At 38.4% G+C, this 19,377-nt stretch overlaps 2 protein-coding genes across 6 annotated transcripts in view; one reads left to right on the forward strand and one right to left on the reverse strand.

The window, feature by feature from the left end:
* On the reverse strand, positions 1-16,284 carry cers6 (ceramide synthase 6). The gene is made up of 11 exons (XM_032528987.1): positions 15,892-16,284; positions 14,977-15,082; positions 14,737-14,867; positions 9,082-9,139; positions 7,110-7,160; positions 6,918-7,010; positions 4,510-4,638; positions 4,118-4,224; positions 2,704-2,860; positions 2,507-2,530; positions 1-821 (listed from the first exon to the last, which is right to left on the reverse strand). The coding sequence occupies exons 1-11, from the start codon at positions 16,059-16,061 to the stop codon at positions 660-662; spliced, it is 1,188 nt and encodes a 395-aa protein (XP_032384878.1). The 5' UTR covers positions 16,062-16,284; the 3' UTR covers positions 1-659.
* Positions 14,793-19,377, forward strand: part of stk39 (serine threonine kinase 39) — a 26,696-nt gene continuing 22,111 nt past the window's right edge. Inside the window, exons 1-2 of one of the 5 annotated variants that reach the window (XM_032528964.1) lie at positions 14,793-14,880; positions 17,901-18,052. In XM_032528964.1, coding sequence (XP_032384855.1) covers positions 17,947-18,052 — 106 coding nt within the window. In that variant the 5' untranslated portion in view covers positions 14,793-14,880; positions 17,901-17,946. Of the gene's footprint in view, positions 14,881-17,307; positions 17,507-17,616; positions 17,790-17,829; positions 18,053-19,377 lie in introns of those variants that run through there. The other 4 variants (XM_032528965.1, XM_032528966.1, XM_032528962.1 and 1 more) reach the window with 4 other exon arrangements.

Consider the following 19,377-nt stretch of genomic DNA (forward strand, 5'->3'; position numbering starts at 1 on the left):
TCAGAATACCTAACCAAATGCTTTAATAGGGAATACAGCCTCTAGCCATATTAGACACACATAATACTGTTATTGACATCTCTTATACAGTTTGAGTGGAGAATGTGTTTTAAAAATGTAAGAAATGTCACACATTTTTGGCAAATCTTTGGGGGTGTAGCGTTGAAAGTAAACCCAGGCCTTTAGCATTTTACTAATACTTGTCATGACGTGTTGTGTGAAAAAACATCTGTGTTTAAGATTACTTCTTTATCTTTAACACTGACATCAAAGTAAAGTAGTTGTCGCACCATCTGCAAACATATTTATAAAAAAATAAATAACATAGAAAAACACAAACATAAGAAAAAACACCCCCCCAGTATGCCAGAATGTTAAAGTAGCATGCTTACATCATGAATGGAATGCTTTCATTCATTGGCTAAACAGAGAGTGGGTTGTACCAATAGGAGTGCTTTGATATTTCACTGAGTGCAGTTTGATCCAATATATAGATGAAGAGAGTAAATCCAACTGATAAGGGAAAACTGCACACACACACACACACACACACACACACACACACACACACACACACACACACACACACACACACACACACACACACACACACACACACACACAGATTGATGGATGGATGGTGTCCAGGGTTGTGTTAGTCAGTGTTCATCGGCGTACGGGGGCCCTGTCAGGTAACCATTGGTCCCGTGATTTTTGTTGGTCCCGTTAGTGGTGCTGCTGGTGTGGAGCTTGTGATTCGGTGGGGGGCTGTCATCCTCATCAGAGCTGGACTCGATGTCGCTGCGGTCGTCTTTAGAGACCTGCAGAAATAAGAGGGATGGTTGGAGATGACATTTTCTTAATATAATTCTTATCTGTGCTGTGCCACAGATAGCATGGCTGCCATACAAATTGTCTTTTGTGTGTCAAACCAGGAGGCGTTCTGCCAATCAATATCATGCAACAGGCTCCAAAAGCCAAACAAACTATTTTCAAGAGACCTCTAAACATGACATTGTTTTGGCTGCAACTAATGATTTTTAAATTATTTATAATCTCACTACTGTTTTTCGATTGATTGCTTTTAGTGCTGTCAAATGATTAAAATATCACGCTTAATCGCATTAATGTCACAGTTAACTCGCAATTAATCACACGTTTTTATCTATTCTAAATGTCTCTTAATTTCTTTTTGTCCCATTATTTATTCTCATATTAATGCCCTGGATTGGCTTGCTTTGTGCACATGTTTTTTTATTGAAAACAACAACTGTAGTGTTCAATTTCACACGTAACATTCTCACTTGGAGCAGTAATTTAGTAACTTGGAGCAAATGATCTCTCACACAAAGTAACACTGTCCATCAATAAAAGGGTGAAAATAATTCTTTGACGAGGGGTTGGAGAATTTGCATCAGCTGTATGCTTGGCCATCAAGTGGTATTTCAGACTGAACGTGCTGCGATGATAGCTCAGTTCAACGACAAAACACACAGATCAATTTGGTTTTGTGAACCATTTGTCAACTTTTAAAAAGTAAACTTTCCATTCAGAATCTGATTGGCATCCATTTCGGCGTCTCGCGCTCGCCATCCACTTAAAACATAACGTTACTACACTTAGGCTGGCTCGCAAGCCCAAACAAGTGTATGTGGCGTGCCTGGTGTTTTGTTTCCGGTCTAGCTAGATCTGGTGTGGTGTTGTAGTTTTTCTAACGTAAATTGTTGTTGCAACAGCATGTGAAAAAACTACAAAGGTGGCCGTTAAAATGGGTTTGCGTTAACACTGTTAATGTGTTTAACTGACAGCACTAAGTGCTTTATCATTTAGTCTATAAAATGTCAGAAAATAATGGAAAATGACCATCGCAATTTCACAGAGCTTGACCTTGTTTTGTCCTACAAACAGTCCAAATTAATACACCCATATTCTGTACATTCAATTTACAGTGATTTAAAACAGAGAACAGCATCAAAAGCGCATCATTTTTTGTTGAGCAACTACTTAATTTTTTACCGTTGACATTATATAATCAAACATGGCAAGTGTAGATTTATCCAACATAATAAGATTTACAAATAAATTGACAAATTTACTAATGTAAATTAATTTTGATTAATAGTCTGGGAACCATAAATGTCTGTATAATATTTTGTGTCAATCCACCCAGTAGATGTTGAGATTTTCTCACAATAAGTGAAAACTTTCACTTGCTAGTGGCGCTAGACTAAAGGGCAGGAGATCACCAAATAATCTTCCGGGGACCAGGAATGTCTGTACAAGATTTCAGGGCGTATACGTACGTAAAATAGTTGATAACGTAACATGTTCCCTGAAGCCATGCCAGGAGCATATAGCTAGAACTGCACTGATTAGGTTGGGGCTGATATTGACAATTGGGGAGGGGTCAAAGCAAATGATTACATGGATGCTGGAGACATGAAATTAAACACAAAGCACACAGTGCACCATTATGATTGAGATGTTTCCCTTTAAGGCTACTTACATGCAACGGATTCCATTTTCCCACCTAGAAGGTTGCAAGTTAGCATAAAGAATAGAAAGGGAAAGTCAAAAGTGGCTTTTGACAGCACTACACAGTATTTATATACTGGCATAAAAACACCTTATTATGCAAGAACAGGTATAAATGGAAAGATTATGCAGAGCGACTTCAAAGAAGAGCTGAGTGTAGTGACTCACCTTTCCTTTGGAGATGGTTTGGCACGCTGTCTTCACTATGAGGTAGGACCAGAAGGAGTGAAGTAGCTGCAGCAGGATCAGAAGCAGGTTGAAGACCCACCAGGACGGATAGGGCCCTACAATCTCCCAACTCTCGAACAAGGTGGTATTTAAAATCCTGCCATAGCAACAGAGGAGGAGGGAGATAATTACCTTGACATGTTTTTATTAGAAAAACACAAGGAGTAAAAGCTCTCTCTCTCTTAGTGGCAGAAGCCAGTGAAAAAAAACAAGGTGAGCTCTGCTCCAGCTCTCTGTCTTTCATGCAACACCAGCCCTTTAATGACGTGTTTGTAGCACAAACAGACATGTGTCTTTGAAAAATAATTTTGTTCATAGTCTCATTATATGTACAAGAAATATGTATTTAAAATTGCTAATGGAGAAAAACAAGTATGGCTTCACATGACACGCAATCAAAACTTCAAGTATTAGTGTTAAATATATCCTTCAGCCAATTCCTGCAAATGGCTGTCTGAATCATCCTCCAGATACTGAAGCCATGGCAACAGCTTTACAGTGATGACAACTTTACTACTGGTGTGGTGGAGGCTGACTAAAATGTAGTGTATCATCATTTTACAGTGAAACAAAGGCAGAGAGCTGTGGGGTGTTGGCTAAAACTGTTTAAAAAGCTGTCTTACAATATTGCACATTGTTTTTTATTTATTTATTAAAGACGAGCTTAAATCTAGATGCCTGAAATAGATTTTCTGTGTGGATCAAAAATGGATGGTATTTTATAGAAAAGCAGATACCCGACTAAGAAACTAAATCATGTCTCCCTTTGCCTGATAACTGACGTACACACTTTCAAGAACTAACATTGTTTTGTGGTAAATCTGGCAAATATCAGAAAGGCTTGTTGTAATTGGCTACGATTTGAAATGTTGAATACATGCAATGTAAAGCAACAACACAAAACGATACGAGATCCTTATTATTAAAAAAAAACAACCTCTTAGATGTTTTAACAAAAAGATTTAACTCCAAATACTTTTCAATGACAAAGCAATGGCCATAATGAGTTGCAATTCATTTGTTGTTTGGTTTGGCTTTATTTGAGACGTTAAAGCTACTGTATCCATAGTAACTATTACCTAGCAACAAAATTCACAGAGATGTATCTGAACCATAAACCGTTGTGAAGAAAGAAGTTAAAAAGCACTGAGATCTTTGTGACACTGACATGCATTTTCAAAGCTGGTCTGCCAAAATGTGAAGAGCATTACATGCATCTGCTACACAGCTTTTGAAGTCTATTACTGCCTGTATGGACTGTACTCTATTAAAATGAAAGGCTAACATTACTTCAGTGAAGTCAGCCTTAATAATGATGCTAGCTATTGTACACAAGAAAGAGAATTACACTCACCAGAGAGGGTAAACTCCCAGCCTGGAACTTATAAAGAGAATTGCAAACATTGCAAACAGGAGGTTGCACAGTATCTGACATTTGGCATAGTTTGCCATTTTGGCAGCCTTGGTAGAAAAAAGAAACAACCATTAATCTGGACATGAAGACAACTGCTTGAAACATCGCTGACATTATTATTAAAAAGCTCTAGTTTCCAACAAAGAGTATGTTGAACATGCACTGTACAGTCTGACATAATGTTCATAATGTAAGGACAGTAGTTACATGTAGATAAAGATGGGTAGCTAAGCGTGTAAACTCAAAACACTCACACCCACACACCCAACCATCTTTGCCTCCCTTTGCCCATCTGTCCATCCACAGCATTTACTTCTCTCACCCATCCTCACCTCTATCAGCACGTCTGCTGCATCGTGGAGACACATGACCAGAGTTCCAACTCGTGCCATGTTGTTCACGTAGGAAAAGGTGATGAGGGAAATTGTTGCCACATGGTGCAGGAACATGATCAGGAAATCCTGGGGACATAGTTGCCAAGGACATGTCACACAACTAACGTGCTGCCTCACAACTGTTTTGAGTCACTGTATGCAACACCTACTCAGGGCATCTAGTGCAGTGCCGACGTGTGATGAAATCACACACACATTAGCTTTGTGTGTTTGCACTAACACACAAAGCTATTACGTAATAATGCTTTATTTAAAAAAATGAAAAGGCCCCTACTGATGAGTGCCTATTTTTCCATAGACACATGGAAGTTTGGCCCTCCGAGCAGTTAGGGTTTTAGTGCCTTACTTAAAGGCATTGCTGCAGTGCCCAGGAGGTGAACTGACACCTCTTGAGCTACCAGTCCACACTCCGTACGAAACTTGGACTGAGCTACTGCCGCCCCGAAAATATATATCATTAACAAAATGTGTGCTTTAAATGTCAAAAGCTAAAGTTCTCAATGCAGACAAACTGCCCTGTGACTGTAAAAGGTCATTATTAGTAATGCATAAATTGGAAAGCATATTTTACTGTTGTAGTTGGTCAAGGTGGAGCTACTTTTTAATGATTCTTTATACTGTTGATTAGTTTAATCTATAACAATGCATCATATTATAAACTCTTTAAATATTTAGTATGTCAAATATTAATGTTTTAAAGTAAATAGTACAATATTTTCATTTGAATTGTAGTGGAAAATAAGTATAAAGGGGTATGAAATGGAAATCGAGAAAAGTACAGTACTTGCAGTAAATGTATTTAGTTTACATTCCACCACTGTTTAAATATGAGAAAAAAATCTCAGAATCAAGCATATCAACTAAGCTTCTGAAAATTGTGAAAATAAATTGTAGTTTAACTTCGGTCCTGTCTTGGTACAGTATGAGCTGTAAGGTGTGGGATAGCATTGAATGAAGCCCCAGGGGACTAACGATGCAGACAGCTGGCATGGCAAAGCATTCCTCTAGCACATATTAAGAAATGTTTTAGCTCAAAGCAACCAGGACCAGTCCCAAATGGAGACAGCATGAAAAGGACGAGAAGGAAGAGTAATGATGCAAGATACAGAATGAAAGCAAGGCAAGAGTGTGCGGGGAGAACATACTGGAATTGGCAGGGGATGCAGAGGACCTCCTCAGTGTAGTACTGTGCATTAAAAAACTGAAAGGAGAAACAAAAACAGACAACATGCCAACAGTCAACAAAGAGATGACAGAGTGACGGCATACACAGCATGGCATCATGAGGGCTGCTGTGAGTACAGTGAGTGAAGTGTTTTTGTGAAGAGGGCAGAGCTGAGGATGGATTGGAGGCAGGCGTAAGATCATGGCTGGAAGGCATGCGAATTGATCCTTAATGAACCAAAATGTAGCCATTTTCATGACAAAAAAAGAAGATGAAAGTGGGTTGAAGAATGTTTGTTCAAGCTAGTCTCAGTTCTTGCAAAGACTGACCAAGTTGAACCTTTTTTTAAAACTTTATTCATAATACAATGTGTTTATTGTGTATACAGAATAAACCTATAATTTGGAATATAAAGTTAGTGTCACTTGCGTCAGCTTGCTGGAAGTATATTTAAATGGTTAATACACCTGAAAGAAGGCAGCGCTATCAGCGACACGCTAACTCTAGTGATATGATATGTTTGTTGATTGTGAATTATTTTTCAGGATTAAGTAGGAATGGGTGATAAAACTATGCCCTTTTCCTTTTGCTTTTCCTACTACGATTCATTATTATTGTCTGACATAGATATTTATATAACAGACTAAACTTGAAATATGTCATTATGTGAAGAGAAACCATTTCAGTTGATCTATTCTTCAAACTTCTATATGCTATTTGAGTATTGTTTGACACCATCATGTAACGGATTGTAAAAGTACAGTAATTTGCTGATCGTATTACACAAAAGCTTACACAAAAGCACACAAAAACAGACTGCACCACTATTGGGGGAAAGCTTGAGAAAGATTTTTGTGAAGTTTGATAGTGAATCCAATTTCTGAAAGTTTGAAAATGTGCTAATCCTTTTTGCCCTCGCAATATTTTGTTATTTCTCACATCAGTAAGAATTCATTGAGGCAGAAAGCAAACAGACTAAACATTACAAAGTCAAGGCAGTGAGAAAATAGGTCTTTTCTGTGCAATGTCATAAACAGAACAGACATTCCTTGACGTGGAAAAACGTGACTAAAAGTGTAACTTTTTGCCTTACAGTAGATCTTTTAACAAACGTTCAATTTTCCATGTTATAGGAGATGCATGTAAGGCATATCTTGGTGTGACTTGCCGTCATTCTTACCTTCCTCCTGATGTCTGTGAATTGGGAAAAGAGTAAGGAAAGGTAGAAAGACAGCTCCAGTATATAGTAATAATGGATGTCCACAGTCAGTGGCTGCGTAAACACAAAAAGCAACAAGGTTAGAACAAATATATCTTTATATCTTGATCTGTATCATGATTTCTGAGGATGGGTGTATTAAAATACTTTTACCTGGTAAGGGTAGTTGTACCAGCACTCTTTAGTGTTCCAAAGCCATGCGGTCTGCAGAAAATGAAAAGAGTAACTTACAAATCAATACTTTTTAACCTATATGAAAACTAATAAAACTAGACTATATTTTAAAAATGTCAAATATCATAAAACTGTGACTAAATTACTTAGGTTAAGACAGCATTGTAATACAATGTAGTGTTAAACTCCAGGGACGACGCTGGAAATACTTTGTTGTTCAATTCCTGAGCAGTCTCATTCATTATGTTGTATTTTAATGAAACCTAGAAAGAGCAGGCTCCAGGCTCCATATAAATGCAGTGTTATGCCGTTCCCACACATACAATGGAGTTCAATTCAACATGTCATTTCAGATTTAACACATCAATATTAATGTGAACACTGAAAAAAAAATCCCTTGATGAAATTGGTTTCTAAAATACTGAATGACTGTTAGGCCTATAAGAGATGCTGTTACAGTGCATACCAAAGGAAGTTCTGAAAAAGGATATGGCAATAGAAATGGTAACTGTAATACATAAGAATGTGTAAGCAAACAGTGACCCATCACTGTGACTGAGTTTACATCTCCTGTTCTCCTGCTCTATTAATATATCCCACAGAGACTGGAGCCTGAGGCAGGGATTGCCAGGCCAGGGAATGAACTATTTTCACAAAGTGCTTCATCATGCAACTTGTGTCTTTGAGAGATTGGTCCTAATCTATTGCTCTGTTGATTATACACATTTCTACTTTTTTTTTTTTTAATGTAACATAGCATTCTCATTATAACTGGCACAGTGGACAAAAATACTAAAAAGTTCTAAACTCTCACAAGTGCGGCTCAAAATTTCTAAAAACGGAGCGCTGAATTTAATTCTTGAATCTCTTTTATATCCTCTGAACTACGCGTGGCACAGCGAGGCATGGTAACGTTATCATTTTCGCAACATTGTCAGAGGTAGGTAAAAGTCATAGCGTTAGACAGGTAAAAGTGCTTTGACAAGAAAGTCTTCAATATGACAAATATTGGCATTATGTGTGTAAGAAAGGTTGGCATGCATGTAGCTAACGTTAGCTGCTTAAGCTAATGTTCTTGCTAGCCCACACAGAGGATAACGTTAAGCTAACGTTAGCTGGTTCCAGAAATGATGGATGTTAACTTTAAATGCCAGCATTGCAGTTGGTTTGCTTTCATGAAAACGTCATTGTACCTTGACTTAGTTTAGTCAATAGTTTTGACTTGATTAGTGTATAGTAATACAGCACATAGAAAGCACGTCAAAAGTAAAGCGTGCTAACTTTATTTTGAAGCGGAAAATTAAGCATGTGGTGTTGCCAGATTTTACTAACACCAATAGCCCAATCAGAGCCTGGAACCAGCCCAATCGTAATATTATTAAAGAGATATTTAAAACAACAACAACAACCACATTCTACTGTTAACACTCATCTTACGTTACTCTGAAGATGTAACGTTAGGTTTAATGTACTTTACTGTCAACATGTAGCCTAACTCTAATTATATAGGCCTAGAGTCATCTCAGTGGCATTATTTTGCAAGCAGGCGTTTTAAGTTAAGCAGCAAATTTTCGAAAGAATCATCAGTGATTCCTACATTCTTTGTGAAAAATGGATTTCCATATTTAATGCATGGCATTGTGTAGCATTGGTAATTTTTTTGTCAGTTGCTCCCTCTTTCCTTTTAGGATCCATTATTAATGAATAATTTGTGCTCTAGGCTTTAATACACATTGCCTTAATACAATGTGTTCCCTTAGAACAGAACATCAATTTTACTTGCCAATCTCATGACTTGGCGCTAATCAATGCCAGAAACCACAAGATTTTCATGCTAGCCGTGTACTTCAAAATGAGCTGTAGAAAATGGTGTCAAGCCTCTGTGACTCAAACTAACTAACTTCAGTCATACCAGCTGGCTGATGCTCATTTGTCTGTAAGGAAAGCTTACCTTTTTAAGGAAACGCACTCCATAGGTAAATATGTACAGATAGAATGTAAATCTCCACCTGAAAGAAACAGAGAAAAAAAATAATGAATATAAATATTATTTTCTATTTGGGCAACAATCCTATCACTACTTTTGCAATCTTTACCTTTTGTTTTTGGGAATAACAGTAGTGTTTTTAGTAGGCTGTAGGGTAAATATGGAGGTTCCCTGCCTTGATAAAGTAGCTTTTACCTGTACATTGTGTTGCAATTCTTTTAATTTAGGCTTTTTTCTTTCTCTTTTCCACTTTGATTTATCAAGGCTAGTCTATAATACAATTTTGGGTTAAGGTTAAGGATGAGTAAATTAGAGGGAAAAGCTAAGTGCTGTAATACGTTAAAACCAATTTGTAGAGAATAATGCAGCTACATCCCATTCTAAAGGCAAACACTTTGGATACAAAAAAAACATTACCAGGGGACATGTACATGAACACAACTTGTTCTGTAAACTGCTTATGTAGGTCTATCCCTAGGTATAGCACACTGTGGCACACTATGTGGCTGTCCTGCCTGTAATCAGAAATTTGAAGTGGTGTGATGTCCTCTTACTTCCTCACATCTACAGTCTGGGATGAGTCACAGAAAATCGGACAACAGTAACTTCACATTGGTGAGATCCGGGGGCAAAGACAAGACACTAACACTGTCCCAGCCCATCTTGCTTTAGAGAACCTTGCACATAATGTACAGTAACTACAACAACAAAAACAATGGTAGGAAAGGTGATCATGAGGTTTGAGCTTACAAGCAGAGAAGAAACTGCTATAACTGACACAGCAGGCAGATGTGCATATACACACCCAACTTATAACAGTCAGCAACTGAAAGGAATTAAGACTGGCCAACTAGGAAACAACTTTCCAAACAACTCTGGAAATTGCATCGGACAAAATCATATGTGTTTCTACAGGGAACAAAAGCTAATTATGTCGGATAGGCTTGAATGAGAGACCCCCTGTTGTGTGTTATTAAGTTGTCAGAACATTTTACAGATTTGTAACCAATATGATTAAATGTTTTTCCCAGTCAAACCTATATTTTAGGATATGTGCATTCACTTCTTAATCCAGTGCCCCAGGCTGTGACAGAAGCTGTATGACCTGTCATGTGAGAGGAGTTTTTGCATACTTTAAGGGTTGTGCCGTGTGGTTGTTCCAGCTGACCTCAAATCAAACACATTTTGACATCCAGAGGCTCCAAACACAACATGACATGAACACTCAAAAAAGAACAGGATAAATCAGCTTCTCCAACAGACATAGTCCTTTTTGGTAAATGTTTGTATGATATGCAGGATAATCATTTGTTACTATTTAATAAATCCTAGCATATTGTAAAACCAAATTAACTGGACAAGTCTACCTGGCACATAATAACGAAAGTTCATCAAGCCTGCAAGTCTTTTTTAAGTGCCGAATCACTGCTACATAGATACAATCACAATGACTCCCAACTGCTTCCTGTGAATAGTCATAGTAGTTTTTACGAAGTCAGGCACATATTTTTTTTAGCAATTGTGAGTTACGTTTCTTTTTCAGATACAGTGTTGATGAAGACTGGTTGTGGGAAAACTAAAATGTTGTTAATTTAATTATATAGAGCTTCTGTTTATTTTCTGCACATAATGTAGCAGAAACTATCCAATTACAATTTTATATTCATTAGTGCTGGGTAGTAACTGTGGAACAGAATTATGTTAACGTATTATGATGAACAACATTCAAACTGTAGTTTATATAACAAAATAAGAGTAGGCTTATGTTATGTATGTATGGCTTACATCATAATAGCTTGATTATACATTAATGAATCATTCATGATATCTGATGAGACTATGGGTTTTAAATTGGGACAGATCCATGGATTGCTATTAAATCAAATGTACCCGTTTGGACATATCATTGCCTGAGAAAAAAGAAAAGGCATGAGGTGAGGAGGTTTATAATGAGTGAGGCAGCTAGCTTTAGAATAAAACAATAAAAAGCAGACGATGCTGGCTCATTTAATTCCACGTTGTAACTTGTCCAGGTGGGTAGTGTGAGCACCAGCGGGCTGCAACTGCTTACATTTAGATGGTTCAACATGACAATTAGTCATGAAGATCAAGCTTTGATCACAATTTAGTTGTGCAAAAGCCTTGATATATTCCTTCTTTGCTTGATATTAAATAGGCCAAATAAAATAAACTTGTTAATAGCCAGTTATTTTACTGTGGTGCTAGAAGACTGTAACTAATTAAAGAGTTAAGCTGGGGTCTCTCAAGAACACATGTAAATGGCTCATCCCTCAGCTGCCGTGAAAGCATCTGCTGAGCACAAACATATTTATCAGATATCGGCTTGGTGTCTGCTGAGCTGCTTCTGGTGAGGCGTGGTTAAAAGGTATTAAATCATACACCACCATATCAGTCATAGGAACAGCATTAATGAGACTACTGGTAATCTCAGCTGATAATAATAGCATGTTTCTACGTTGGTTAATTGCTTAAATGTATTTTTGAGAATCCACTGCAAGCTTAGATTTTGTATCTGATGAAAGTAAAGAAGAGGAATGACAAATTAAGAGATCACAGTTAAAGGCTAATAATTGTCAAGAAAATGCAAGTATTCATTTTTTGTTATTAATAGTTATTAGTGATAGTCTTGCGTTCCAAGACCTTCCTCCACAGTGCTGCAGAGGAGGGTCTTGCTAGTCCACACAGCATTCCGGGATGGGAGAAAAACGTGCTCTGGTTTATTGGCATTTAATCACAATGGTCATGGGTGGCACTAAGCACTGGGCAGAACCACGGTGTCGCTGCAAAATAGTCTCTGGAAGGAACTTGTTTTTGGAGAAACGTGTGTACGTTCAAAAGATTTTTTAGTTGTGCAACAGAAAACTCAGATTGGACAGATAGAGCAGTCAAGCATAGTCCTTACAAATCAACCGGAATTAAAATTCCAACACGAAGAAAGCAGAAGGTGAACAAAACAGTGAAATCCGGCGGAATTTCCTGCTGCCACAGAGCAATTCTGGAAGTGGAACGTTAAATGATAAAACTATGATACGAGGCATTATAATAAACCACCAACCTAAAAACAGCAAAAAAAAATGCATTAGAAAGGTTTAAAATTTGGAGGAATTTGCTTCTTTCACGGGAGTTTGATGAGAAGATCAATACCACTCTTTTTTTAAACATTATTTTTTGGGCTTTCTGCATTTATTTGATAGGACAGCTAGGTGAGAAAGGGGAAGACATTCAATCAACACAAGTCAGATTTGAATCCTGGACTTCTGCGTCAAGGCATACACCTCTCAGTAGACGTGTGTACCTGCTCTACCCACTGAGCCAATCCAGCCACATCAATCCCACTCTTGTATCTGTATGCTAAATATGAAGCTACAGCCAGCAGCTGGTTAGTGTAGCTTCGTTCAAAGACTGAAGAACTGTCTCTGCCCAAAAGTAATAAAATACATGCACCTCTCAAGCTCACTTGTACAAATGGATACACATATACATACACCCATGTTATATCTTGCTTGTTTAAACTGCATTAAAATTTTTAATAAAGTCATAAAACTAAAAGTTGTGGTTGGGAAAGGTTTATGCTAGACTATTTATTTGCTGGGCACAGTGACTTTCTGAAGTCTAAGCTGGTTGCATGGCAACCTCACATTGATGACAAGACCACAGGAAGTGACTGCACCCGTCCAAGAAACAGCCCGGAATATATTGAGAGATACTGTGTTAATTAGCTTTAGAGATGCTATTGGTATTTTATTGCCTTTGGGCACAGTCAGGCTAGTTCCCACTGTTCCCAGTCTTTGTGCTAAACTAAGTTAATCGGCTAATGGCGGTAGCTTCATACTTAGTGTACTGTACAGATATAAAGGTGCTTATTAATCTTCTTATCCAACTCTTTGCAAAATAGGGAGTACATCTAAAATTATTATTCAACTTATAAAAAAATCTTGTCATAGAAATAGCCTCTATGTTTTAAAAAAGTTCAACTCTTTTGCTTCTGATGATTTCTTTGTTCTCTGTGAAAGAGAGAAGAGAAAGGAGGAAGATGAGATCAGACAAGAGGGGCAACTGAGGACATCAAAGCCTGGTTCTTCCTCCACCCGCCCTAAACAAGGAGAACTGACAAGAGAAGGGACAGGCTGATTAAACTACCCTAAAAAAACGGCTCATCTTAATTTGTCATTTAATCTCATTTTAAGGCTTTAAATTAATCTTTCTTAACACAAATAACTTCTGCCACTGTGGTGAAATAATACTTGTATCCAGTGGTTTTTCATTGTTTTTGTGCAAAGGACCTGTGAAATATCAGTTGCTGTTGTAAAAAAAGAGGTTACTGTAGGTTTCTCGCAAAAAGAAAAGAAAATCAATACAGGAACTTGTTGGGATGTTTTTTTCTGTATTTACTGGGGAAACAGAGGCAGTAACAATAGCTGGTAAACTAAATCTATGCAGTGTCTTCATTATTTCCAGACCAGATGTGTCTGCTACATACTCTCTGTTTGCATTATGAAAAGACAAAGAATGCTATCAGTTGGCAACAGCTGTGCATGAGGGCCTAATTAGAGCATAATCACTGCTGGACGGACTGAAGCCGGCACTGTTTGGAGAATTGCACCGTAAGCAATTGAGACTGAAAACCTGGCCAAACTATCGCAAAGCCCAATATCGTCTGCAGTCAATTTTGCTGCATGCAGATAACAGCTTTGGTACAGTTGCTTAGACAGATTGAATGTCAGCTAAGTATGTTCAATAAACTCACAAATATATTACAGAGGAGAGCAAACTCTGTCTCTTCTGGTTTATAAGAAAGCAGGTTTGCTTTGACAGATTCCCCTGTTGTAACAGGAGTCCAGTGGTTTTATCAGCCAGCATTGTTCTCCTGAGTGAACAGCAGCCTCAGGCAGAAGATGTGAGGCTCCCTGTGTCTAAAACTGCCAGATTGGCTCTACTGGTGTCAGACATGATTCTACTTTGACAGCCACACTGGCTTGTTGGCCTTTAACATCACACTACAAATTAACTACAATCTCCCTGATGGCAAATGCTCTACTGCAGATTAGCCAGTTCTCCGTTACAGCCTGGGACACATTTGACGATCATCCCACAGCAGCATCAGCGTTCATGTTGCAATCTTTATAAGCCATGTAAGAAACAGTAACGGTTTGCCAAAACTGAAGTACGATCGTAATGGTTTCTCAAATGAATATTAGGGCTTGGTCTTGGACTGTTTGGAAACAAGCAACATTAAGCAACTGCAGAGTTACCCTTCATTTCCATACAATATGGAAATGAACTTGCAGGAACATGAAACTTGCTCTGAAATAGTTATCATGCCTGCTTTTACTACTGTCACGGGTGTTATTGCTGAGTGATAAAGCAGCCCAGCCTATTTGAATAAGTCTTCACTTACAACTGTATTACCAATCATCAACAAAGTAATAATACACGTGATAACAATAAAGCAGATATGATCTTCACTAACTTAGGCAAGTTTAAATTCTGCAAGTTAATTTCCACAAACTTGAATTTTATAACATGTAGAGAAAATGGCTCACAGATAATTTAGGCAATGCTATATGTTGTGGTGTTAAAAGTGAATTTTTGCCTTACATGCTTTCACAGAATCGGGCGAGAGTGCTGGGCTTCTCCTGGTTTCGACGTTGTCTGAACCAGCGCTGGATGGTCCGCACATCCCAGTCGAGCTGCTTGGACAGGCCCTCCAACCTCTTCTCATCTGGGTGCTGGTAAGACAAGGTACACATTCCATATCTTAGATGTACTTTGTGTCATTGTGGCACAAATGTCAGGAGATAAAAACATTAACAATAATGAAGTGAACACATGCACCACCTTGGTTATAGCAGTGAAAACCTTCTCCAGGATAGCATTGGGTTGTGCTTTTTGGGGCCCATTGGCTTGGATCTTCAGGCCCATGGCACATGGTCTTCCAATAAACCTGCAATTAAAATATCATCTTCTAGATCAACACATATTTCTTTGGTGAATTAAATGGAAATTGTTTAAATTTAAGGACGGGACCCAAAGCATGCAATCACAAATAAATTCATAAATTCTTTGCAGGTGCTGGGTAAATTATCTGCACCTGGACACCTGCATCTGCTTCCTTCCAATTCTTCTTTTACTCTACCAAAACATGACAATGTTTGGACCACAAGTGGTCTTCCACAGGACATCTTGAGGAAGACCATTTTTACTACACTTTAGGAATTGACTGTGTTCAGGGATAAATACCGAACATGAGTGAAGGGTGAAGTGGGTCTCACTACTCCCAGAAGAGACTTCTGACCCACATATTCATGACAAGCATTGCTCGGACCATCATGGCTCTATAATAGTCATAGATAAAAATGATGCAACATATTCCATATCATAACTGGAGCAGTAGAGTTAAAACAAACCACCCGGATTAGCAAAGGAGCCTGTCCCCAGCATGGTGCTTTGTTGAAATTGAGGTTTAACTGGATTTGGGCAAGTATGGCAACTTGGCTGCACTGTGTGTGTGTGTGTGTGCTCTCTGACAGATGCATCAAAGGCAGACAGCGCGTAATGCAGCAGGCCTGCAGAAAGAAGGATGATCAACCGTGGTGATTTGTGGGCTAACCAGATATGAAGCAATTGTTTAGATAACAGACTGACAAACATGGACAGCGGGGTGTGCGGAATCCTTAACTGGAGCATTTCATCGACACAACAAAACGTACTGTACCACCGCCACATGGATTATCGCATGTGCATTAGACCCACCTTTCGAAAACCAGCCGTATCATAAAGATGCAGAATGCTAAAGGACACGCCAGATAGAGATCCTCGGCTTGCGGGAACGTTGCTTCATCTGTGTTTTTTAAGTCAGCCCAGGTTACATTATGTGGGAGCCAGAACCTCTCGTTCCAAAACCACGCCAAAATACCGGCCATTTCCCTGCAGCAGACACCGTGACCGGGTGGAAAGAGAAATCGACGGCCCACTGTAACCCGGAGCTCTGTCCCAGGCGATCTGACCGTGCAGACTCGGCTGATGATGAGATATCCGTACGAGATCGCCGTCCGTCCGCTTCCCCTCAGCTATCCCAGTGTAGGGAAGTAGACTCAATCAGCTCCTCAGCAAGTGATTGGTGCGTTGAAATGTCATGCAATACAGTCAGTGTACGTTACAGTCTGCTGGCTATACGGCAGTAACACTCAACCTAACGGGGAAGTATTCTCCAAACGGACTAGAAGACTGAATGGCTTTTTGTTTTGTTTGTTTTTTTCCCGCTAGCTTTACACATTTATTGCTGTTATATTAGTAGGAAACCCATAATAACCCGCCTGCGGTGTCACCTTTAATGTTTTATTATAGCCTAACTCAAACTGATCATTGATCAATTGTTAGTAAAACGGTGACATTTAAGCATTTAAGCAATTAGAATGGCAACACTTGAGCGATGGGCTTCAGACATCATGTTGGTAAACCACGCCACCTAATGACAGTTTTGATGGAGGCTAGTTAAGGTATATTCAAACATTTATATCACTGACATTTTTGAAGCATCTGTTATTATGAGGCAACAGAACCACAAACTATAGCCTCCTTTAACGACCTTAGTCAAATTGAGACATCTTTAAAACAATTTTAACCAATCATTGAGCATCATAACCTTCAGGTATTTATTGCATGGTGGTTCTATACACTGCATTAGTTTTAGATCTGTGTAACTTGTAAAGTCATATCATATATCATGTATAATCCATGAGCATAGTACAAAACATAAAAATTAGATTTCATTTCATGTTTTATATATGCTGTGTGTGAAATACAACATAATCATTAAATGTTTATAAGTTTTAGAATTTTTCTGCTAGAGGGTATTTAACGATTCTGTAGTTTAATTGTAGACACATATAAAATAGGCCTATAACAAATAGGGCAGCAACTAATGGTTATTTGTAGTAGGCTATAGATTAATCTGACGATTATTCTCTTGCTTTTCTTGTCCCACCAACTGTCCAAAACACAAGGCTATTCAATTTACTATCACAAAAACAACTAAATTGAGAACATAAATCGATTAATGGATCAACAAAATAGTTGCTGATTAATCTATTGACCAATGATTGTTTCAGCTCTAATTGCAAATTCCCATGTTCTATATTTATGGAGAGATCATCGGTGATTACTTCGTCCTTCAGTGATCATACGATGGACACTATAAAGATGTGATGGCGCCATCTACTTGCAAGTGTTAATAACGTCACTTGCAGTTTTGACTACATGTGACATGAAGTCGTCACACAAACGCGGCGCTACTGTCTCACACTACATCCATGGTCTCACACAGCTGCCAATTCGGTTTACCTGATAATAATAAATCAAGGTCCTGGTAATTTAACATATTAGTTGCTTAAAATTTACTAAAAAATCTATACTCAATTAAATGTCCGGATTGAAGCCGCATGATTGTTTCCCAAGACTATTAATAGTTATTTTAATCAATGCAAGTCTCCTTGTGTGGATTTAACCATTGTGTCGTCAACTGGCATGTCACTGTATAGTGTGCGCGTGTGTAAGTGCGCGCGCATGTGTACAGTCCGTTATTTTCCGGGTTGTCTCTCATCGCTGGCGATAGTTGCTGATAGCCGCCAGCTGACATTTGTTCTGAGGAGGTGAGGTCAAATTTGACACACACTCTCTCTCTCTCTCTCTCTCTCTCCTCTCCCTCTCTCTCTCTCTCTCTCTCCCTCTCCCTTCCCTCTCTCTCTCTCTCTCTCTCTCAGTCTGTCTGTGAGATAGGCTGCTAACTAGCGCAGAATCATCATCATCATGGCGGATCAAGACGAAACTCCGGATCCTATCCTCCAGCCGCAACCAACACTGACAACCAGCTGGCCAATTACCAGGGAGTCGTACGAGCTGCAGGAAGTCATAGGTTAGTACCCGGAGATGTGATCGCTATAGCTATATTAATATGGAAAGGCATGCGGGTTATCAGCTGTGGATGATGAAGATGAGGGGCCTACCGGCTTTTTTATATGCAGTAGGTTCCTGCAATGCTTTGCAATGCGGATGTGAACAGGCACGTTTAGAGACTACCGGTCTACATCAGCCGAGTCAGTTGAAATGCAGGGGACTGTATGGGGTTGGAAATGTCACTTTTCCTAAGCGTGCTCACATGATAGAGACCTACTCCAACAATGCCGGTTTATGGCTCTTGTCCAGTTTATTAGCTTTACTAAAATCACAGATGATGTGGCAATGTGTAATTTCACTTGCGTTATCTGTGATGGGACTTCATCTAAAATGAGCAATGCTTTGAATGTTAAATGTACTTAATACTAATGATAACTTACTAAATAAATTGGCAATAGTAGTTAGACTAAAACTCTGAGTTTCCCTAAATAAAAAGTAAGAGACTCAACTCCTTGCAGGGCTGTAACTAACTTATTCCTGTTATTGATTACTTTGTTGCCATTTCATGTTAGAAAAGACTAAACAATGCCCAATGATAATTAATTCACAATCATATAACAGAGAAAAGCAGTTACTTCTTTTATTAGATTAAGCTTGAAGTAAAAGATCTTTACAAGTTTTGCTTGATGATTTAATAGATTACCATAATACGTGGTGATTCATTTTCTGTAATTGATTAATTGACTTATTGTTTAAGCACTTACTCTCACAATTCATATAAGTCAAAGGCAGTGAACTGCATGCTCAATCAATTAAGTGTCTTGTTTATGTACATCCTAGAATAAAAATGTTGGACAATATGTATATGTGTGTGTGTGTATATGTGTGTTTATAAATATATATGTGTTTTATGGAGTTGTTATCATGATTAACCCTGTAGTTATGTGTTTTCTGACACTATTACTTGGAAGACTGTAGATATACCTGTTGTAGATTTATGAAATAGTTATACAGTATGTACTGTAGGATTTTCTATTGGAGTGTCTTCCTGTAATTCAACTTATTTCAGAGTTTGAAAAAGTTATGTGTCCTTACACGAGTTACAGAAGGTCAGTGTTGTCATGAATGATTTAGTTTTAGAAATATTACTGAATAACAACAATGAAAATCTCAAATGTACTGACAAAACGCAAAGGAAGTTGCCTGAATATTTTTGGCACACTATGTGTATAAGCTAAAATGTCATGTCAATACCGATAAGAAGTAGCACCACGGCTGTGTGCTGCTGACTATAATGAGTTAGTGAGGCCCCCCCCCCCCCCCCCCTCTGTTCTTATAATCAAC

This window comes from Etheostoma spectabile, chromosome 11, assembly GCF_008692095.1.
Source record: "Etheostoma spectabile isolate EspeVRDwgs_2016 chromosome 11, UIUC_Espe_1.0, whole genome shotgun sequence".
Lineage (NCBI taxonomy): Eukaryota > Metazoa > Chordata > Actinopteri > Perciformes > Percidae > Etheostoma > Etheostoma spectabile.